Source organism: Pantherophis guttatus, chromosome 4 (genome assembly GCF_059756535.1).
Source record: "Pantherophis guttatus breed Tessera chromosome 4, ASM5975653v1, whole genome shotgun sequence".
NCBI lineage: Eukaryota > Metazoa > Chordata > Lepidosauria > Squamata > Colubridae > Pantherophis > Pantherophis guttatus.
The window spans coordinates 39,917,216-39,941,432 of NC_142066.1; the positions used below are offsets into that span (position 1 = coordinate 39,917,216).

Consider the following 24,217-nt stretch of genomic DNA (forward strand, 5'->3'; position numbering starts at 1 on the left):
GAGGGACTAATTACAAAACTACAACCTTGTGAAATGGATTGGATAGTGTTTAACTATTTAAATGTCACCCAGCATTCTTCAGGGTGAGATGAAATTTGAACCTCGGACACCTGATTGCAATACAGGCAATTTTTGATTTATAACCATTCATACAGTGACTATTTAAAATTATAATGGCAATGAACAAAAAGACTTACAACCCTTGCCCAAAATTCTAACCATTGTAGCTCCATGGTGACGTGATCAAAATTTGGGTGGTTGCAGGCACACCCATACTGAAAGATCGCTGCAACGCCCCACCAGCATTATTGTGAACTAAGGGGCCTTGAACAGCTAGGCCCACTAATATGGGGAAAGTTGCTGTAAGATTTGCACTCTAGAATACAAACTCTAGAGAGGTTTGCTCCCCCTCCCGCACCCTACCATGCCTTTTATTTTCCTTGCAGCTGGTGACAGGCATGCTCAGGTGATGGGAGGTGCTGCTGGAAGATAGCAAAGGAAATCTGCCTCAGGGCTGATTCTGATGAATGGAATACAAGCAATGCAAAAGAAAGTGCGCCATTTTTCTGCTTAGAATATTTATTACAAAGAATCAGCAATTTTCATTAAGAAATACAAAGTCTACTAACTTCTAGAAAGCCTAGATTAATAATAAATTTGCAAAGATAAGGTGACAGATGGCATATATCATAACCTTGATTGGAAAACTATCATCTCCGGAATCAAATCATCGCAAATGTTCTTGATTTTGCTAATCTGAGGAAAAAAGGAAAACAATACAGTTACATCATAAGGTTCAAGAGAATTCAAGATATCTACTTATAGGAAGTTATGATAACTCAAAAACACTTTAGAGACTTCTTGCGATCTGTTTTATTTCACAGAAACAAAAATCATAGCCAATTCAGTCAGAAAAATAAATATGCTACCTAAGTTGCATTTACTACAAAAAGCAAAATGTGATTTGCATTATTACTCAAATATCGCCACAGAACTGTCCAGCAGGGCTACCACATGCAATATACAAATTGTGTACAATATAATGGAACTGTGTGAGGCATGGATACCAATTGTTATTATTTTTTTATTTTTTAATGGCAAGAAATGAAACGTGCATGTGGCTGCAAGTGAATGTAATATTTAATAAATTTTAATACTTTAGAAATACAATGACTTCGGGGAACAACATGGAGTTGCGCTCAATGGCTCTTCTAAGAGAAAAGCAGATTGAGTATTCAGCCTAATTTTCTTAATAGCTAAGGTAGTGGAAGGTTATAGAAATAAATAAGGAGGAAAGTTCCCTGTATCTCTAAATTCTGGTTCAGGAATAAACTTTGAGAAGCTGGACATAAATACAATCCATTGTGGAGGACTCTTGCTTTGATTCTGATAATTCAGTTTAAATTAATCTGCTGCAGAGTTTGGCAAAATCCAGCTGTATTAATGAATCTTCCCCCTTTGTCATCTTTATTGATTGGAGAGTAAAATGTACAGCCTTTGTACTTAAAGGGCAATACAAAAGATTGTCCACTAGAATTACCTCCATATTCTAAACACAAAGGAAAACATATATAAACTGTCTTGGTAATAGCTTATGTCACATAACTTCAAGTTTTAATTTCATGTCAGTAAGACACATTCCTTGCTTTCAAGAAAGGTAAAAGAACAATGCATTCAGTGTATACTGAAGCCCCGGTAGATGTCATTTTAGGGTGCTGACTATAAATTCTAAGAAGGAATCATGGGGAAAAAAACTTTTAAAAATGCTATTAGTTGATCAGTAATCATAATGTATAGTTTATGAAGCTCACTAAAGATACACACAAACATTTTGCAATGCCTGTCTTAATTCTATACCAGATTAGTCTCAAAAACTTTACAATGGGAATCAGTTAACTATTTCAGGACAATGGTTATTTCCCCTAAAACTACTGAATAATATAGCCCAGAAATGTAAATATGTAAAAACTTTTTCATCCTAATAACTTTGCAACTTTGAATGATCACTAAAGGAACAGTTATAAGTCAAGGACTATCTGAATATATGTTTTGCACACTTCTGCAAACACAATTTTTAAAAACTTAATCTTTTGCGTTTTCTTAGCTTCAATTCTATATGAGATTAAAGTCAGAAACTGTAACTGGGAATCAGTTTTCCATTGTAACATTTTTCTTTATTTTAATGGGCTAAAAGTACCTCAATAATACGTCAAAATCCCAATGTCCCAAGTGTCCAAAAACACCAAAAAACTAATATTAGAAGATATCACTAAATCCCTGAACTGTTCCTCACAATCCAAAATGTTTTCTCCAAATTTGCTATTTTGCTCCCTCTAAGTATTCCAAACGTGTAGGTCATGTTTAATTTTTTTGTTATTTCGTCACGTTTTTATATGTTCTACCAAGGTATTTCAGAGGTCAGCAGCTGCCAATGTCTACGTTACAATTTAGAATAGAATATGTGATTTGGCAACTGTTGTATAAGAGATTATGGTCAGAAACCCTAAACTGGGAATCAGTTGACTGATTGTTTTATCTCCTAAAATCAGCAAAACTCCAATCTCATAAATGTAACTTTGTCAGACCTGTAATGGTGCAATACTTCCATTGAGGAGATGTATCATAGTTGGCAGTTGTGGCACACCATGGCTTGTTCACGCTATCTACTTCAGTGCAAGAATGATAGGATTTCCCACGGTAAATAAATGGAAAGACGCAGGGACGAGTGCCTAAAATCATAAAAGAAGGCAAAATCAGAACTGAAGAAACTCCCTGCTAAGCATGCATTCATTCCCTTGATTTGAAATCAGGAAAGAAGCCGTGCAACTGATCCAAACAGCATATACGTTTCCTAAATTAATAATCTCTGAAATTAAACTCTTTTAAAGCAAAGGTTAGCGAACTACTGTTCCAGCTGAAATGAGTCAACCCAAAATATTTCCAACTTCTAAATTTACGTAAACCTAGTTATCGTAGTAAGTTATATTACGTGATAATACACATAAAACGATTTCCCCAATTTTCAATTTCTACCTCTGCTTTCTAAACTTTAATAAATAAATCCCATATTAAAATGTATTCTATATCTATCGATCATCTCTTGCCCTTTTTAATATTTCAACTCTTGTTGACTTTTGGAGTAATCTTCCAACTTCTCACATTTACGTACGCGTAGTAATTATAGTAAATTGTGTCATTTGACAGTATGCATAATAATATTTTCCCATTTTCTAATTTCTACTTCTATTTTCTAATCTTGAATAAAACAAATCCGAAATTAAAAAGTTTCCTATCTATCCATCGTCTCTTGCCCTTTTTAGTATTTTAACTCTTGTTGATTTTTTGATAGCTCTTCCCTTGGGATCTTGTATCCCTTTACATCACTGATGTTTAATCTAAGTATTTCCTCTTCCTCCACATTTGGTTCTCGCTGTCTAATCTCGAAAACAACCATCCGTATCTCTGTCATCACTTCCGGGAGATCTCTCTCTTTGCCCTCTTCTACCCTTTGACCACTTGTGAGATAATCTACATGATCCATTTCAGAAATTTTTACTATCTCTTTCGTCTCTTTATCTGCTTGTATCATTTGTTGATTTATCTCCTCTACTCCTTCTGGTTTCTCATCTATTTTCTGAATTTGTTCTTCATTCTTCACTGTCATTTGTGGGAGCTTCCTAGTCCCACATCTGTATCATGCATTATTTCCCTCATCTCCCTTTATTTCCTTGTCATCGCTTCCTGGATACGTTGAAGCATTAATAGTATTTCTTTTTGGAGTGTATTGGTTTTCCCTGGATGTAACATTTTTCTTTATTCTAATGGGCTCAAAGTAGCTCAATAATACATCAAAATCCCAATGTTTCAAGTGTCCAAAAACACCAAAAAGCTACTATTAGAAGATATCGCTCAATCCATGAACTGTCCCTCAGAATCCACAACGTTTTCTCCAAATTTGCTATCTTGCTCCCTCTAAGTATTCCAAACGTGTACGTCATGCTTAATTTTTTTTGTTTCGTCTTGTTTTTATATGTTCTACCAAGGTATTACATAGGTCAGCAGCTGCCAATGTCTATGTAACAGTTTGGAATAGAATATGTGATTTGGCAACTGCTGTATAAGAGATTATGGTCAGAAACCCTAAACTGGGAATCAGTTGACTGATTGTTTTATCTCCTAAAATCAGCAAAACTCCAATCTCATAAATGTAACTTTGTCAGACCTGTAGTGGTACAATACTTCCATTGAGGAGATGTATCATAGTTGGCAGTTGTGGCACACCATGGCTTGTTCGCGCTATCTACTTCAGTGCAAGAATGATAGGATTTCCCATGGTAAATAAATGGAAAGACGCAGGGACGAGTGCCTAAAATCATAAAAGAAGGCAAAATCAGAACTGAAGAAACTCCCTGCTAAGCATGCATTCATTCCCTTGATTTGGAATCAGAAAAGAAGCCATGCAACTGATCCAAACAGCATATACGTTTCCTAAATTAATAATCTCTGAAAATTAAATCCTTTTAAAGAAAAGGTTAGCGAAGTACTGTCCCAGCTGAAATGAGTCAACCCAAATTATTTCCAACTTCTAACATTTATGTAAACCTAGTTATATTAAGTTATATTACGTGATAATACACATAATACAATTTCCCCAATTTTCAATTTCTACCTCCGCTTTCTAAACTTTAATAAGTAAATCCCATATTAAAAGGTATTCTATATCTATCTGTCATCTCTTGCCCTTTTTAATATTTCAACTCTTGTTGACTTTTGGAGTAATCTTCCAACTTCTAACATTTACGTACGCGTAGTAATTATAGTAAATTGTGTCATTTGACAGTATGCATAATAATATTTTCCCATTTTCTAATTTCTACTACTATTTTCTAATCTTGAACAAAACAAATCCGAAATTAAAAAGTTTCCTATCTATTCATCATCTCTTGCCCTTTTTAGTATTTTAACTCTTGTTGATTTTTTGATAGCTCTTCCCTTGGGATCTTGTATCCCTTTACATCACTGATGTTTAATCTAAGTATGTCCTCTTCCTCCACATTTGGTTCTCGCTGTCTAATCTCTAAAACAACCATCGATATCTCTGTCATCACTTCCGGGAGATCTCTCTCTTTGCCCTCTTCTAACCTTTGACCACTTGTGAGATAATCTACATGATCCATTTCAGAAATTTTTACTATCTCTTTCGTCTCTTTATCTGCTTGTATCATTTGTTGATTTATCTCCTCTACTCCTTCTCGTTTCTCCTCTATTTCCTGAATTTGTTCTTCATTCTTCATTGTCATTTGCTGGGAGCTTCCTAGTCCCACATCTGTATCATGCATTATTTCCCTCATCTCCCTATATTTCCTTGTCATCGCTTCCTGGATACGTTGAAGCATTAATAGTATTTCTTTTTGGAGTGTATTGGTTTTCCCATTTTTCTTTATTCTAATGGGCTCAAAGTAGCTCAATAATACATCAAAATCCCAATGTTTCAAGTGTCCAAAAACACCAAAAAGCTACTATTAGAAGATATCGCTCAATCCCTGAACTGTTCCTCAGAATCCACAATGTTTTCTCCAAATTTGCTATTTTGCTCCCTCTAATTATTCCAAATGTGTAGGTCATGTTTAATTTTTTTTTGTTTTGTCTCGTTTTTATATGTTCTACCAAGGTGTTTCCAAGGTCAGCAGCTGCCAATGTCTACGTAACAATTTGGAATAGAATACGTGATTTGGCAACTGCTGTATATGAGATTATGGTCAGAAACCCTAAACTGGGAATCAGTTGACTGTTTGAAGACAACTGTTTTATCTCCTAAAATCAGCAAAACTCCAATCTCATAAATGTAACTTTGTCAGACCTGTAGTGGTGCAATACTTCCATTGAGGAGATGTATCATAGTTGGCAGTTGTGGCACACCATGGCTTGTTCGCGCTATCTACTTCGGTGCAAGAATGATAGGATTTCCCACGGTAAATAAATGGAAAGACGCAGGGACGAGTGTCTAAAATCATAAAAAAGAAGGCAAAATCAGAACTGAAGAAACTCCCTGCTAAGCATGCATTCATTCCCTTGATTTGGAATCAGGAAAGAAGCCATGAAACTGATCCAAACAGCATATACGTTTCTAAAATTAATAATCTCTGAAAATTAAACCCTTTTAAAGCAAAGGTTAGTGAAGTACTGTCCCAACTGAAATGAGTCAACCCAAATTATTTCCAACTTCTAAATTTATGTAAACCTAGTTATCGTAGTAAGTTATATTACGTGATAATTCATATAATACGATTTCCCCAATTTTCAATTTCTACCTTCGCTTTCTAAACTTTAATAAATAAATCCCATATTAACAGGTATTCTGTATCTATCAGTCATCTCTTGCCCTTTTTAATATTTCAACTCTTGTTGACTTTTGAAGTAATCTTCCAACTTCTAACATTTACGTATGCGTAGTAATTATAGTAAATTGTGTCATTTGACAGTATGCATAATAATATTTTCCCATTTTCTAATTTCTACTTCTATTTTCTAATCTTGAATAAAACAAATCCGAAATTAAAAAGTTTCCTATCTATCCATCGTCTCTTGCCCTTTTTAGTATTTTAACTCTTGTTGATTTTTTGATAGCTCTTCCCTTGGGATCTTGTATCCCTTTACATCACTGATGTTTAATCTAAGTATGTCCTCTTCCTCCACATTTGGTTCTCGCTGTCTAATCTCTAAAACAACCATCCGTATCTCTGTCATCACTTCCGGGAGATCTCTCTCTTTGCCCTCTTCTACCCTTTGACCACTTGTGAGATAATCTACATGATCCATTTCAGAAATTTTTACTATCTCTTTCGTCTCTTTATCTGCTTGTATCATTTGTTGATTTATCTCCTCTACTCCTTCTGGTTTCTCATCTATTTTCTGAATTTGTTCTTCATTCTTCACTGTCATTTGTGGGAGCTTCCTAGTCCCACATCTGTATCATGCATTATTTCCCTCATCTCCCTTTATTTCCTTGTCATCGCTTCCTGGATACGTTGAAGCATTAATAATATTTCTTTTTGTATTGGTTTTCCCTGGATGTAACATTTTTCTTTATTCTAATGGGCTAAAAGTAGCTCAATAATACATCAAAATCCCAATGTTTCAAGTGTCCAAAAACACCAAAAAGCTACTATTAGAAGATATCGCTCAATCCACGAACTGTCCCTCAGAATCCACAACGTTTTCTCCAAATTTGCTATCTTGCTCCCTCTAAGTATTCCAAACGTGTACGTCATGCTTAATTTTTTTTGTTTCGTCTTGTTTTTATATGTTCTACCAAGGTATTACATAGGTCAGCAGCTGCCAATGTCTATGTAACAGTTTGGAATAGAATATGTGATTTGGCAACTGCTGTATAAGAGATTATGGTCAGAAACCCTAAACTGGGAATCAGTTGACTGTTTGAAGACAACTGTTTTATCTCCTAAAATCAGCAAAACTCCAATCTCATAAATGTAACTTTGTCAGACCTGTAGTGGTGCAATACTTCCATTGAGGAGATGTATCATAGTTGGCAGTTGTGGCACACCATGGCTTGTTCGCGCTATCTACTTCGGTGCAAGAATGATAGGATTTCCCACGGTAAATAAATGGAAAGACGCAGGGACGAGTGTCTAAAATCATAAAAGAAGGCAAAATCAGAACTGAAGAAACTCCCTGCTAAGCATGCATTCATTCCCTTGATTTGGAATCAGGAAAGAAGCCATGAAACTGATCCAAACAGCATATACGTTTCTAAAATTAATAATCTCTGAAAATTAAACCCTTTTAAAGCAAAGGTTAGTGAAGTACTGTCCCAACTGAAATGAGTCAACCCAAATTATTTCCAACTTCTAAATTTATGTAAACCTAGTTATCGTAGTAAGTTATATTACGTGATAATTCATATAATACGATTTCCCCAATTTTCAATTTCTACCTTCGCTTTCTAAACTTTAATAAATAAATCCCATATTAACAGGTATTCTGTATCTATCAGTCATCTCTTGCCCTTTTTAATATTTCAACTCTTGTTGACTTTTGAAGTAATCTTCCAACTTCTAACATTTACGTATGCGTAGTAATTATAGTAAATTGTGTCATTTGACAGTATGCATAATAATATTTTCCCATTTTCTAATTTCTACTTCTATTTTCTAATCTTGAATAAAACAAATCCGAAATTAAAAAGTTTCCTATCTATCCATCGTCTCTTGCCCTTTTTAGTATTTTAACTCTTGTTGATTTTTTGATAGCTCTTCCCTTGGGATCTTGTATCCCTTTACATCACTGATGTTTAATCTAAGTATTTCCTCTTCCTCCACATTTGGTTCTCGCTGTCTAATCTCTAAAACAACCATCCGTATCTCTGTCATCACTTCCGGGAGATCTCTCTCTTTGCCCTCTTCTACCCTTTGACCACTTGTGAGATAATCTACATGATCCATTTCAGAAATTTTTACTATCTCTTTCGTCTCTTTATCTGCTTGTATCATTTGTTGATTTATCTCCTCTACTCCTTCTCGTTTCTCCTCTATTTCCTGAATTTGTTCTTCATTCTTCATTGTCATTTGCTGGGAGCTTCCTAGTCCCACATCAATATCATGCATTATTTCCCTCATCTCCCTTTATTTCCTTGTCATCGCTTCCTGGATACGTTGAAGCATTAATAGTATTTCTTTTTGTATTTGTTTTCCCTGGATGTAACATTTTTCTTTATTCTAATGGGCTAAAAGTAGCTCAATAATACATCAAAATCCCAATGTTTCAAGTGTCCAAAAACACCAAAAAGCTACTATTAGAAGATATCGCTCAATCCCTGAACTGTCCCTCAGAATCCACAACGTTTTCTCCAAATTTGCTATCTTGCTCCCTCTAAGTATTCCAAACGTGTACGTCATGCTTAATTTTTTTTGTTTCGTCTTGTTTTTATATGTTCTACCAAGGTATTACATAGGTCAGCAGCTGCCAATGTCTATGTAACAGTTTGGAATAGAATATGTGATTTGGCAACTGCTGTATAAGAGATTATGGTCAGAAACCCTAAACTGGGAATCAGTTGACTGATTGTTTTATCTCCTAAAATCAGCAAAACTCCAATCTCATAAATGTAACTTTGTCAGACCTGTAGTGGTACAATACTTCCATTGAGGAGATGTATCATAGTTGGCAGTTGTGGCACACCATGGCTTGTTCGCGCTATCTACTTCAGTGCAAGAATGATAGGATTTCCCATGGTAAATAAATGGAAAGACGCAGGGACGAGTGCCTAAAATCATAAAAGAAGGCAAAATCAGAACTGAAGAAACTCCCTGCTAAGCATGCATTCATTCCCTTGATTTGGAATCAGAAAAGAAGCCATGCAACTGATCCAAACAGCATATACGTTTCCTAAATTAATAATCTCTGAAAATTAAATCCTTTTAAAGAAAAGGTTAGCGAAGTACTGTCCCAGCTGAAATGAGTCAACCCAAATTATTTCCAACTTCTAACATTTATGTAAACCTAGTTATCGTAGTAAGTTATATTACGTGATAATACACATAATACAATTTCCCCAATTTTCAATTTCTACCTCCGCTTTCTAAACTTTAATAAATAAATCCCATATTAAAAGGTATTCTATATCTATCTGTCATCTCTTGCCCTTTTTAATATTTCAACTCTTGTTGACTTTTGGAGTAATCTTCCAACTTCTAACATTTACGTACGCGTAGTAATTATAGTAAATTGTGTCATTTGACAGTATGCATAATAATATTTTCCCATTTTCTAATTTCTACTACTATTTTCTAATCTTGAACAAAACAAATCCGAAATTAAAAAGTTTCCTATCTATTCATCATCTCTTGCCCTTTTTAGTATTTTAACTCTTGTTGATTTTTTGATAGCTCTTCCCTTGGGATCTTGTATCCCTTTACATCACTGATGTTTAATCTAAGTATTTCCTCTTCCTCCACATTTGGTTCTCGTTGTCTAATCTCTAAAACAACCATCGATATCTCTGTCATCACTTCCGGGAGATCTCTCTCTTTGCCCTCTTCTACCCTTTGACCACTTGTGAGATAATCTACATGATCCATTTCAGAAATTTTTACTATCTCTTTCGTCTCTTTATCTGCTTGTATCATTTGTTGATTTATCTCCTCTACTCCTTCTCGTTTTTCCTCTATTTCCTGAATTTGTTCTTCATTCTTCATTGTCATTTGCTGGGAGCTTCCTAGTCCCACATCTGTATCATGCATTATTTCCCTCATCTCCCTATATTTCCTTGTCATCGCTTCCTGGATACGTTGAAGCATTAATAGTATTTCTTTTTGGAGTGTATTGGTTTTCCCTGGATGTAACATTTTTCTTTATGGACTCAAAGTAGCTCAATAATACATCAAAATCCCAATGTTTCAAGTTTCCAAAAACACCAAAAACCTACTATTAGAAGATATCGCTCAATCCCTGAACTGTTCCTCAGAATCCACAATGTTTTCTCCAAATTTGCTATTTTGCTCCCTCTAATTATTCCAAATGTGTAGGTCATGCTTAATTTTTTTTTGTTTTGTCTCGTTTTTATATGTTCTACCAAGGTGTTTCCAAGGTCAGCAGCTGCCAATGTCTACGTAACAATTTGGAATAGAATACGTGATTTGGCAACTGCTGTATATGAGATTATGGTCAGAAACCCTAAACTGGGAATCAGTTGACTGTTTGAAGACAATTGTTTTATCTCCTAAAATCAGCAAAACTCCAATCTCATAAATGTAACTTTGTCAGACCTGTAGTGGTGCAATACTTCCATTGAGGAGATGTATCATAGTTGGCAGTTGTGGCACACCATGGCTTGTTCGCGCTATCTACTTCGGTGCAAGAATGATAGGATTTCCCACCGTAAATAAATGGAAAGACGCAGGGACGAGTGTCTAAAATCATAAAAGAAGGCAAAATCAGAACTGAAGAAACTCCCTGCTAAGCATGCATTCATTCCCTTGATTTGGAATCAGAAAAGAAGCCATGCAACTGATCCAAACAGCATATACGTTTCCTAAATTAGTAATCTCTGAAAATTAAACCCTTTTAAAGCAAAGGTTAGTGAAGTACTGTCCCAGCTGAAATGAGTCAACCCAAATTATTTCCAACTTCTAACATTTACGTAAACCTAGTTATTGTAATACACATAATATTATTGTATGATATTGTATGTATTGTATGATAATACACATAATACGATTTCCCCAATTTTCAATTTCTACCTCTGCTTTCTAAACTTTAATAAATAAATCCCATATTAAAAGGTATTCTATATCTATCTGTCATCTCTTACCCTTTTTAATATTTCAACTCTTGTTGACTTTTGGAGTAATCTTCCAACTTCTAACATTTACGCACGCGTAGTAATTATAGTAAATTGTGTCATTTGACAGTATGCATAATAATATTTTCCCATTTTCTAATTTCTACTTCTATTTTCTAATATTGAACAAAACAAATCCGAAATTAAAAAGTTTCCTATCTATCCATCATCTCTTGCCCTTTTTAGTATTTTAACTCTTGTTGATTTTTTGATAGCTGATCTAAACAGCAACTGATCTAAACAGCATATAAATTTTCTAAGTTAATAAACTCTGAAAATTTCTGGTTTTAAAGCAAAGATTAGTGATATGCTGAACTGAACTGATCAACCCGAAATATTTGATATTTTTACCTTACCTGTTGCAATCAGCAACTGAAATAGATTGCAGAACAAGAGGAATGTTGTGAGTGTGGCCATTTTCTTTCTAAATGCACTTGACAGCCCTGCAGAGTACCATGTTTTTATATTCTCTACAATATTATCTCAGAGGTCATCAGCTTCCAATGTCTACAAAACCTGTTGGAATAGAATATGTGACTTGGCAGCTGCTGGTTTTTTGGTTTTTTTTCGTCATACATGAGCACTTTCTCAAGAATGTATTCAAGGTGACCCATTTCCTCATTAGATATTTAATCAATTTCTTTTTATCACCAGGCAGTCAATGCTGAGAACAAACAGGTAATACTGTTTGATTAAATTGAGTCAAAATCCAGATAGTAGAGTAAAAGGGCCAAGATCATAGTTTGGCCCAAAATCTGGAAAAGAAATGTAATTTAGAAAGTTATAGTTGATCTCTAGAATGGAGGTAGGTTTTCCACAAAGTAATTTCTTCAGTACCTCAGAACGTTGCAATGTGATGAACAGTTTGTCTATGTAACGAATAATCTTTTTCTATCAGCAGCATCAAGGAGTGCAATGTCTTGTTGTTTTTTTGGAAGTTATAGAGCTGACTAGGACTGGAAATTCTGTAATCTCCCTGGTCTCCTGAAAATACTTTGTTGTTATCTTCACTCTTCAAGGCATGTTCAGAAGCCTCCACCAGCACCAATCTCCAAAAGTTTTAGGATTTTTTCTAGGCTGCTCCAGAATTTTACTTCCATAGATTATCAGAGGAAACCCATGACCTGCATATTCTGACTTTTGTAGTTTTAAATGCATCAAAGCATTTGTCTATCTTTTCAAAGGCTCTCATAGCAACCCGATGAGGTGCTAGTCTCTTACACTCTGATTCAATAAACCATGAAAATAACTAAAATAATCCTAAACTGGGAATCAATTGACTGTTTCAAGACATTTGTTATAACTGCTAAAATCAGTAAAACTCCTATCTCATAAATGTAACTTTATCAGATCTGTAGTGCAACAATACTTACATTTTTTAAATTTTATTTTATAAACAAACAAACATACAATAATGACAAAGTTACATTTGTGCGACAGGAGTTTTATTGATTTAGGAAATAAAACAATTGTCTTGAAACAGTCAACTGATTCTTAGTTTAGGGTTTCTGATTGTAATCTCATATAGAATTGAAACAAGCATTGTGGGTGTCTGTTTACAGTAGATCTATATAATATTTAGTGAAAAAAATGTTTCTCCACCTTGGGAACTTTAAATGTGTGGATTTCAAACCCCTCTGGGAAATTCTGGGAACTGAAGTCCACCCATCTTACTAAGGTGAAGAAACTTGAGTTAAAAGATAAATGGCATCCTTACCTGTGGTCCCAGGAAACTCCTCTAACTATAAAAGATGGTTTAGAGGATTTACTATTTTGAGTAAAAAAAAATACACAAAAACTGAAGTGGACTCTAAAACCCAAGGAAATCTAAGAAAAATTCATATGGTCTTTTCCATTTTGCACTCTTATTCTCCCTGTGTCCCTGGAGAGCCCCTAAATTGTTAAATTAATCTTCAGCTCATAAAAATTACTCATAACTTACTAAAAATTACTCATAGTCAAATGAAGTCTTACTGATTGACTGATGGTCCCTGAGTATCTAAAAGGATTTAAAGCTCAGGACGTCTGTCAGATCTTAGTGCGATCTTACTGCTTACCAGCACCAAGGGTTCTAATTGCAGTATAACTTTTTAATTCATACAGCAATTAAACAGAATGTGGCTTTAAGAAGAGTAAAATATCAAGAAATATTGCCTCTGAAGCCTTGAGACAGATTGCCTTTTCTAGCTTTTTAGCCACATCATCCATCAGTTGGGCAGGGGGAAGGGAAAGGTAAGTAGATCTGGGCATGCTGAGACAGGGGAGACCCAGACCTCCCTAAAGTGACATGGGGAGGGATGGAGGAGGCCCACACACACTGGTGGATCTAGTCATCCAAGGCATTCAACTGACAATACATTTCCCCATGCCAGTGGGCCTAGCTGTCCAAGGCCGCTTAATCCACAGTAGCGTTGGTGGAGTTGTCCTTCAGTCACAGGTTATGGGTGTGCCTGCAAGCACCCAAATTTTGATCAAGTGACCCTGGAGCTGCAATGATTGGAACTTTGGGCAATGACTGTAAGTCTTTTTGCTCATTGCCATTGTAATTTCAGTCACTGAATGAATGATTGTAAGTTGAAAATCAGGGAGTCGCAAATTTAAATTTCATCTCACTCTGAACAGCCATTTGAATTATTCAAACGGGTGGCACTATCCAATTCATTTTACAAGGTGGTAGTTCCACAATGAGGAACTGCCCCCCCCCAATTCATTGTCATCTCAAACTCACAAAGACAAGACAAAGTCATCATTTTGAAAAAGAAAGCAAATACTACTGCTTTCCTGAGAAATTGACCAAGATTGGGAAGCTGAATTTACATAGAGCATGTAAACACTCTGAACAAATACACCCTTTCTTGAAGTTGACTGTGAAATAGGCAAGAAACCCTAAGCTATAAGTTTGCCGTCATCTCCTCTTTCTGTTTTCATTATTACTTTTCAATATCTTTCCTTTACATTTCCAATGTCCTAATGTTTAATGTCATATAGCTGCATGGGACAAACAATTACTTCTTTTCAGCGGCTGCATTTCAGTTAGCTATGGGGCTGAGTTAGAAACCAGGAGAATGTAAATTCTAGTCCTCCCTTGGATATGAAAGTCGGGTAGGAGTCTTTGGGCCAATCACTCTCTTCCTGCCCCATCAACTTCATAGGGTTGCTCTTATGGAGAAAACGGGATATGGGAGAACTAAGTATGTAGGCTATGCTGAATTCCTCAAAATCAAAATGGGACGCAAAGATATACAGAATTTCCTTGGTAACAATACCATGTTTCACTGAAAATAAGACTCTGTCTTATATTTTTTTTGAACCCTGAAATAAGCGCTTAGTCTTATTGCCATGTGCCCAAAAGCCCGATTTGGCTTATTATCAGATGTTTTATTTTGGGAGAAACAGGGTATATCATATGCCCTTGAATGTCATTGCATTTTTTAGGTGTGTATGTCTGGGTATTTTATTTCACAGTCCAATAGACAGCCTTTTCATTTTCTGGTGGTTTCCCACCCAAACCTAAACTAGACCTGATCCTACTTAGCTTGCAGACAAGGTTGGCCAAGTGATTGCCACTGCTTAAATGAATAGCTCAAGGAAATTAAAATAGCAAATGTTTAAAAATTGGCTCTGCTCAGTTGTGAATCAGATGTTTTAGCATGTAAATATTTTATAATTATATTACTGCAGTGCTTCAAGAGTAATATTTAAAGAGACATTAGGAAATCAAAGCTAAGAAAATGCAAAAAATGAACTTTTAAAAAATTGTGTTGTATAAGTGTGCATTCTAATGCTTTAATTTTTTTAATTTTTCCAAAATGTATATCCAGGTAGTCCTCCACTTATAACAGTTTGTTTAGTGAGCACTCAATGTTACAATGCCATTAAGAAAGGTGAGTTATGACCATTTTTTACACTTTTGACTGTTATAGTATCGCCACATTCACATGATTTACATTAAGATGCTTGATAACTGACTCACATTTATGATGGTTGCAGTGCCCTGAGGTCATATGATCCTCTTTGGAGGCCTTCTGACAAGCAAAGTTAATGTGGAAACTAGATTTACTTAACAACCAGGTTACTAATTTAACAACTGCAATGATTCACTTAACAAAAGTGGCAAGAAAAGTCATAAAATGGGGCAAAACCCACTTAACAAATGTTTCATTTAAAAACATAAATTTTGGGCTCAATTGGGTTGTAACTTGGGGAATACCTGTATATTCAAAAAGATCCACCTGTATAAAATAATTGGCAATTCCATTTCTGGCATAAAGGAGAATTGTCCACTGGCAGACTGTGATTGTGGGCAATTTAGGTTAAACGGGTGATAAACTGGGTTTAAATCTGAGCCAAAGCTTCCCAATTAGCTAAAGAGTATTTTTAAACTGGTTTAAGGCTTTGCTGGCAAGGGCATTGAGAGAGTGCCCTCCTTTTCCAATTTTTCCTTGTTATTTTGGGCTAAGCATGTTTATTTTCATGGCTTATTGAATCAGAGTGTAAGAAACAAGCACCTCATCAGGTTGCCATGAGAGCCTTTGAAAAGATTGACAAATGCTTTGATGCATTTATAACTACAAACATCAGAATATGCAGGTCATGGGTTTCCTCTGATAATCTATGGAAGAAAAATTCTGGAGCAGCCTACAAAAAATGCCAAAGCTTTTGGACATTGGTGCTGGTGGAGGCCTCCTCAACATTCCTCGAAGAGCCAAGATAACAACAAAGTATTTTCAGGAGACCAGGGAGACTACAGAATTTCCAGTTCTAGTCAGCTCTATAACTTCAAAACAACAACAACAAGACATTGTGTACCTTAATGCTGCTGATAGAAAAAAAGATTACTGGTTAAATAGACAATCTGTTCATCACGTTGCAACTTTCTGAGGTAATGAAGAAATCACTTTGGAGTAAACCACCTTCCATTCTAGAGATCTTTCTAAGATCTTTCTACAACTTTCTAAGTTATACTTCTTTTGCAGGTTTAGGGCCAAACTATGATCTTGGCCCTTTTACAGCAATATCTGGATTTTGACTCAATTTAATGAAACAGAATTACCTGTTTGTTCTCAACATTGACTGCCTGGTGAGAAAATGAAACTAATTAAATATAAAAGGGGAAGTGGGTCATCTTGATTCAATGAAAGAGTTTAGGGTTTCTGACTGTAATCTCATATTCAGCAGCTGCCAAATCACAAATTCTATTTCAAATGTTTACATAAACATTGGCAGCTGATGGCCTCTGAGATACCTTTGTAGAACAAATAAAAAAGAGGCAAAACAAGAAAAGTTAAACAAGACCTACAAATTCTGAATACTTAGAAGGAGCAAAATGGCAGATTCGGAGTTAACCCTTGGCTGAATCTGGCATGTAATTTCAGTGCAAGAATTATAGGATTTTCCACAGTAAATAAATGTGAAGACTTAGGGATGAGAGATTAATATGGAAAACAAAGACTGTATCAGAATTCAAAAAACTCCCTGCTAATTCATTCCCTTGATTCTGAACCAGAAAACAAGCTGTGCAAAACATCAAAATAAGATATAAATTATCTAAATAAATATTCCCTAAATATTTATAAATCTTTTAAATCAAAGATCAGTTATATGCTATCAAAGGAGAAATGAATCAGTACATAAAACAATTAGTGTATTTTTTATTGCTCCCCAAGATGGCTACTGAATTGTAGGAATTTTTCTTTTTCTTGCTGACAATCTGCTGATTTTAGAATAGAATAGAATAGAATAGAATAGAATAGAATAGAATAGAATAGAATAGAATAGAATAGAATAGAATAGAATAGAATAGAATAACAGAGATCGAAGGGAACTTGGAGGTCTTCTAGTCCAACACCCTGCTTAGGCAGGAAGCCCTACACCACTTCACACAAATGGTTATCCAACATCTTAAAAACTTCCAGTGTTGGAGCATTCACAACTTCTGGAAGAAACTTGTTACACTGATTAATTGTTCTAACTGTCAGGAAATTTCTCCTTAGTTCTAAGTTGCTTCTCTCCTTCATTAGTTTCCACCCATTGCTTCTTGTCCTACCCTCAGGTGCTTTGGAGAATAGCTTGACTCCCTCTTTTTTGTGGCTGCCCCTGAGATGTTGGAACACTGCTATCATGTCTCCCCTAGTCCTTCTTTTCATTAAACTAGACATACCCAGTTCCTGCAACCGTTCTTTATATGTTTTAGCCTCCAGTCCCCTAATCATCTTTGTTGCTCTTCTCTGCACTCTTTCTAGAGTCTCAACATCTTTTTTACATCGTGGTGACCAAAACTGAATGCAGTATTCCAATTGTGGCCTTACCAAGGCATTATAAAATGGTATTAACACTTCATGTAATCTTGATTCTATCCCTCTGTCTATGCAGCCTAGCACTGTGTTGACTTTTTTGGCAGCTGCAGCACACCACTAGCTCATATTTAAATGGTTGTCCACTAGGACTCCAAGATCCCTCTCACAGTTACTACTATTGAGCAAGGTATCACATATACTGTACATGTGCATTCTGTTTTTCTTGCCTAAATGTAGAACCTTACTTTTTTCACCATTGAATTTCATTTTGTTAGATAGCACCCAATGTTCAAGTCTGTCAAGATCCTTCTGTAGTTTAAGCCTATCTTCTGTATAGTCATTCATTTTCACTATTACTATCCTCCTCAACAAGGAGGGTTATAATTTTTCCATCTCCATTTTTTCCTGACTTTTTTGCGAACTTTCCTCTTCAGTCTTATTCCTCCGCCTTCTTTTATTTTTATAAGTTCTTGAATTTGCTGAAATTGCTGTACTTTACAATCTTGTTCCTTCGCAAATTAGTTCCTTTCAGTAAACGCACCTCTTTAACTGCGATTGAGAGTCCATTTTTACGAAAAAGTTGTGACAATTTTCCAGTTAAGTGTCTCATAGCCTCTGGAGAAATCTCTCTCAGTATTTCCGGTTACACTCCTTCAAAACTCTCAGCCTTTCCTTCTTAATTTGAAAAACGTCCATCCCATTTTCCAAAGGCACATTGAACTGGATTGTTTCTCCCACCTCTTCATTCAACAAACTCACTATTATTTGGCATCTGAAATACCGATACAGTATCTTCTCTTGTATCTTTGTTGCAAGTTTGAATAAAATCCTTCTTAAAAAACCCTTCCATTCTTTCCACTATCACGGAGGTAAATGATTCTAAAATTTCTTTAAAGAGATCCACAGTCAGAATTTGTGTATTTACTGATGAATATAGTGGTAAGCCTTCATCACTTTCAAAAAAGCCAGCCATTTTTTTCTTTTTTCCCCCCTCCCAATAAAACTTTCACTTTATACTTTTCCAGCAACTAAATCAATTATTCCAGTCCTTAAGTGGTACAAGTCTTTTTTTAAAAAATAATTTTTAAATCCTTCTCCTTTAAGATAAAATCCTCTTCTTTTAAACAGTGGCTTTCAACACAGCATAATACTTTGTATCTAACTTTCACTTCTTCATGCCCCATTAGAGTCAAACACCATCTTACTTTCTCTTTCTCCCATAGAAATTCAGAGAGAAGTGATAAGCTTTCCAGAGTTAAAGTTTAGTAGTTGCAATTTTAGTTTCTCCTGTATTTGCTCTGCCTGCTTTCAAGTCCAAAATCTTTTTTTTTAAATTGAGTTGCTGGGGTGGTTGCGGCATCTGGTTCTGCTTGAAGCAGAAACATCCCGGTTCCGGAGCAATGATGAGCTTCCCGGGGAGCTCTCACCCTTTAAGCCCCAGATTTAAAAAGAAGCCTGGGGCTGTTAGGGAGCTCTACCCACACCAGTCACCTCTCTTTCTCCCCTACTCCCAGGGGGAAAGTTTTCAAGCTGCTAGACAGCTGATTTTCTCTGTTCTAGCGGCTCTAACGGAGTCCCGGGGCTAGCGCTCACCAAGGAACGTCTTTCGGTGCCGGCGAAGCCACCAGAAGTCGCTATAGTTTCCTCTTTGATAGCCAAATATATAGTTTTTCCCAAGATAAACATGTTTGTGTTTGGTCTCTATCTTCCAGTTTTTTAGTCAATTTATCTGCTTCCGCACAATCCAAAATCTTCTTTATAATTGCTTCCTCTGATGGGGTACTTTTATCAGGCAGGAAACCTGGAAGCCTAGCCATGAAGCTGTTAACACAAGAGTGCCAGAAACAAACTCCCAGACTAGAATAGGGCAGGCGAGCACCCCCTGCAGGTAGAAATTACATGTCACTGTGAAGGGTTGCCTTCACAGGGAAGAAATTACATGTCAATAGAAGGGTTGCCCTGCGACATGGAAATCGACACCGGCTTCTTGGTAATGATTATCTCCTGGCAAGCCTTGAAGGCTGCTGTTCCAAGACTTCAAAAACACCAACTAGAGCACCAACACTTGCGGCTCAGTGACTACCAGGGAAATCGGATCCCTGTCATCGGCTGTGGAACCTTCAAGGTCCAGTTCAACAAATTCCAGGGTGATCTGACTTTAACAGTTGTTGGTGGAAACCTTCCAAACCTGCTCAGGTTGGACTAGTTCGAGTCCCTCGGACTGGGTATGACCGGCATCAACACCATCACCAGCTTGTGGGCCAATGACCTGTTCTGGGGGTTCCAAGACATGTTTAATCCGGAACTCTGCAAGTATGTGGACACCCCAATATCATTCAGTCTAGACCCCAAGGTTGCACTGATTAGGTTAAAACCCCAGAGGATTCCATTTGCCCTAAAACCCAGGATAGACAGAGAACTATCAGCAGCTACCTGTAGATGGCGGTACTGCCGAGGCCCAAACCTTTGTAATTCATGGAGGGGCGTTCAAATGTCACTGTTTATAATTTGGTGTTAGCGTTGCCCCAGGTCTTTTCCAGAATGTGATGGAAAGACTATTGGAAATTCCCAGGGCAGTGCCTTATTTCGATGACATCTTGGTTATTGCCAATGACAAACGGCAGCTACGCTCCTGTCTGAGGGAGACGCTGTTAAAATTTAGGGCCGCAAGGCTCCAAGCAAATACCAAATTGGGATTCCTGAAGTCGAGTTCCTGGGGTACAGGATAAATAGAGAAGGCATTCAGCCTACCCAAAGCATGGTCAGGGCAATTCAGGAAACCTAAGGTCCACGAAATCAGACGGAATTGCTCAGGCTTGCTCAACTTTTATAGTGTGTTTTTAAAGAATAAGGCCACCATTGCAGAACCTCTCCACAAACTATTGACAAAGAAGAGCCTTTGGGTCTGGGGACACAAGGAAACTGCCATTTTTGCTGCAGTAAAATACCTCCTTTCTGCTGACAGTTTCTTAATTTAGTATAATGACACCCTACTGTTGGTGCTAGTTTGCGCCGCCTCTCCTTTTGGTGTGGGGGCTATGCTTAGCCACAGTCTCTCTAATGGGACCAAGGCCCCGGTTGCCTATTTCTCCGGGAGACTTTCCAGTGTGGAGAGGAACTATAGCCAGCTGGACAGGGAAGTGCTAGCTGTGGTGACAGGGATCAAGCGGTTTCATGAATACTTGTATGGGACGGATTTTGAATTGGTGATGGACCACAAACCTCTATTGGGTCTCTTGGTGGGGGATTGCCCCACACCGGTAGCATTGTTGCCCCGTTTTACGAGATGGGCCAGTTTGGCATACTGCTACAAACTGATTCACCGGCCTAGAAAGACCTTGAGACATGCCAATGCTCTCAGCAGATGCCCCCTGCCTGACTTATTGGATGACCTGACCCCGGGCATTCCGGTTCTCCTCATTGACTGCCTGGACTCTGGCCTTGTGACTTCTGCTGCTGTGGCAATGGACTCAGTTAAAGATGCGATGTTCAAACAAATTTGAACTGGGTTTGGCGGGGATGGCCAAAGGACGCATTTGGCAAAGAGTTTAAGCCGTTTGCAATGTGGCAACGCAAGATATGGCTGCAAGGGGGTTGTTTACTGTAGCTTTCCTTCATTTGACTGTAGCCAATGAGCATGAGTGTTTAGAGAGCCAATCAGGTGTCATCTTGTTTTGGCAATGAGCCAATCAGATCACAGTAGCATTCAGTTATTGATGTCATGTATTGAAGCTGAGAGGAGGGCATTTGTCAGTGTGTTATGTGATGGCTATACATTAGTTGGGGTTTTTTGTGTTCTTTCATTTAGTGAGCTTGTAAAACGTAATAAAATTAAAGTAATGGTGCAAAGAGTTGACTGGTTGCCCAGAAAGCAATATAAAATAGTATTATTAAGTGGACAAGGCTACAGTTATAAAGGAATTAGAAGAAAAATTGGGGGGAAACTTAATCAAAGGTGGCGTTTTTAAGTTTTTGAAGAGGTATAAGGAGACTCAGTCACTACAAAACCACACTGGTAAAGGCAGGAAAAGGTTCACAACAGCAAGTGATGATAGAAGAATTAAAAGTCTGTGCCTACGTGACTGAAGAAAATCTTCTGGGTTTATACAAGATGAAATGGTGCAATGCAATGTGAAGTTGAGGGCAAGGACTGTTCGGTGCAGACTGCAGGAATTTGGCCTGAAATCTAGAATTCCACAGAAAAAGCTACTTTTATCTCTCAAACAAAGGTTGAAAAGCATTACATTCTTGATTAAATTATATTTCCATTGATATATAATTTTACGGTACTACTCCAAAAAAAGTGGTGTTATTAGCCATTAAACCTCAAAAATACACTTTTCCCAAAAGGTTTCCATAATTTTGGCCACTACTGTAACTCAACCATTACTGGCCTTTTACATTGAACATTATCAGCTGCTATGATTCTATTGAACCTACTCCCAAGATTGAAAGGATGCCAGACTTTGATTATACACTCTGCCTCTAAACAACATCCTTCCTCCCTTCCTAAAAACTTTCCTTGTTTCTACATCTTGCTGAAATTTTGTTTCTGCTTTTTCTTATGTCTTAACAAGTCCCCTTATTTTCCTTTGGGTACAGGTAGCCTAGCCATGCCAATAATAACAAATAAGCTAACATCACACATCTTACTTGTATCAGCGCAGTAGCTCCATTGCTTATCCTTATCATAATTCCTGGTTGTTGCACACCAGAAGTTTCCCTTTTTATTATCTTCATTGATGCAAGAGTAAAATATATAGCCTTTGTACTTAAAGGGGAATACACAAGATTGTCCATGAGAATTACCTCCATATTCTAAACGCAAGAGAAAATATTAAAACATATAAACTGTCTTAGCAATATTTTATGTCACATAACTTCATATTTTAATTTCATATCAGTAAGACACATTCCTTCTTTCGAGAAAGATAAAAGGCCAATGCATTCAATGTACACTGAACCCCAGTATATGTCATTTTAGGGTACTAACTGTAAATGCTAGGAAGGCACCATGAAAAAAACTTTTAGTAGTTTTATCAGTAATTATACTCAGGGCTGAAATGCTACCGGTTCAGACCGATTCACGCAAACCGGTAGCAATAAAAGCTACCAGTTCGGGGAAACCAGTAGTATTTTTTTTTTTACCAGTAGTAAAAAATCAGGAAATCCTGCTTTCTAACGAATCTAAATTGTGCGGCACAGCTGTCCCCCCCCCCACTGTTCTACTTACATTAAAAAAGGCTTCTTAAGTCTCCTTTTTCAACGCTGCACTGTAGCGCCTGCAGTGCGCATGCACACAAAGCGCATGTTTGGTGTGCACCATGGATGCACACGTGCAGCGAACAAGTAGCAGACTTTGGAGCATTCCACCACTGATTATAATATATAGTTTATGAAGCTCACTAAAGTGAGTGCACATAAATACTCTGCAATGCCTGTCTTAATTCTATACTAAGTCCAGTCTCATAAACTTTATTATGGGAATCAGTTAACTATTTCAGGACAGTTGTTATTTCTCCTAACTCTCCTGAATAATATATCCCAGAAATGTAAATATGTCAAACCTTTATAGGAACAATGTTTCCATTGAGGAGATATATCATAGTTTGCAGTTGTGGCACACCATAGGCCCCTCCAGCTATGGTCGTTGGTGCAAGAATGGTAGAGTTTCCCATTGTAAATAAATGGAAAGACGCAGGGACGCGTGTCTAAAATTATAAAAGAAGACAAGATCAGAACTGAAGAAACTCCCTCCTAAGCATTCATTCATTTCCTTGATTTGGAATCAGGAAACAAGCCGTGCAATTGATCCAAACAGCATATAAATTTTCTAAGTTAATAACCCCTGAAAATTAGTCTTTTAAAGCAAAGATTAGTGATATACTGCCCTAGGTGAAATAATCAACCCAAACTATTTGATGTATTTCCCTTACCTGTTGCAATGAGCAACTGAAAAAGAGTGCAAAACAAAAGGAAAGCTGTAATTGAGGCCATTTTCTCTCTAAATGTACTTGATACCCTGGAGGGTACCATGTTTTTATATGCTCTACAAAGGTACGTCAGAAGTCTTCAGCTTCCAATGTCTACATAACCATTAGGAATAGAATATGTGACTTGGCAGCTGCTGTGGGTTTTTTTCTTCATACAAGAGGATTTTCTCAGAAATATATTCAAGGTGACCAACTTCCTCATTAAATACTAAAACTTTTTCTCACCAAACATTCAATGCCGAGAACAAACAAGTAATAATGTTTCATTAAATTGAGTCAAAATCCAGATATTGCTGTATGTTTTATGTAATGTAATGTTTTACAAACAAATTTCCCCCCTTCCCCCACCCCTTCCCCTCTCCCTCCCCCCCCCCCCCGACTTCCCAGATCAAAATACAGGGCATTGCATTAACAAACATAATCTAACATAAGCAAACTAACTATAAACTCTTAACTTAACTTAAACTACACTTTAACTCCGCCATAGGTACTAAAATATCAACGTAGGAAAAAAAAGCATCTAAATATTTCATTCATAAGCTATTTGCAACTTTTTAGTCCCGTATTTG

General features: G+C 36.8%; 1 protein-coding gene across 1 annotated transcript; it reads right to left on the bottom strand.

Annotated features, from left to right (window-relative positions):
• Nucleotides 1-567: 567 nt before the first annotated feature.
• LOC117658540 (uncharacterized) lies at nt 568-23,652 on the bottom strand. The gene is made up of 10 exons (XM_087893658.1): nt 23,592-23,652; nt 23,223-23,366; nt 22,309-22,473; nt 10,785-10,928; nt 9,140-9,283; nt 7,506-7,649; nt 5,861-6,004; nt 4,223-4,366; nt 2,586-2,729; nt 568-756 (listed from the first exon to the last, which is right to left on the bottom strand). Exons 1-10 carry the CDS (start codon nt 23,650-23,652, stop codon nt 752-754), a joined length of 1,239 nt encoding a protein of 412 aa, XP_087749784.1. The 3' UTR covers nt 568-751.
• Between the last annotated feature and the right edge of the window lie 565 nt (nt 23,653-24,217).

What these genes read in the sequence shown, in the direction of transcription:
- LOC117658540 (XM_087893658.1), bottom strand. Translation starts at nt 23,652, where the DNA reads ATGGCCTCAATTACAGCTTTCCTTTTGTTTTGCACTCTTTTTCAGTTG. An exon ending in GAAGTATTGTACCACTACAG is followed by an intron (nt 7,650 to 9,139) that starts GTCTGACAAAGT and finishes TTATGATTTTAG; the next exon opens with ACACTCGTCCCTGCGTCTTT. An exon ending in GAAGTATTGCACCACTACAG is followed by an intron (nt 4,367 to 5,860) that starts GTCTGACAAAGT and finishes TTATGATTTTAG; the next exon opens with GCACTCGTCCCTGCGTCTTT.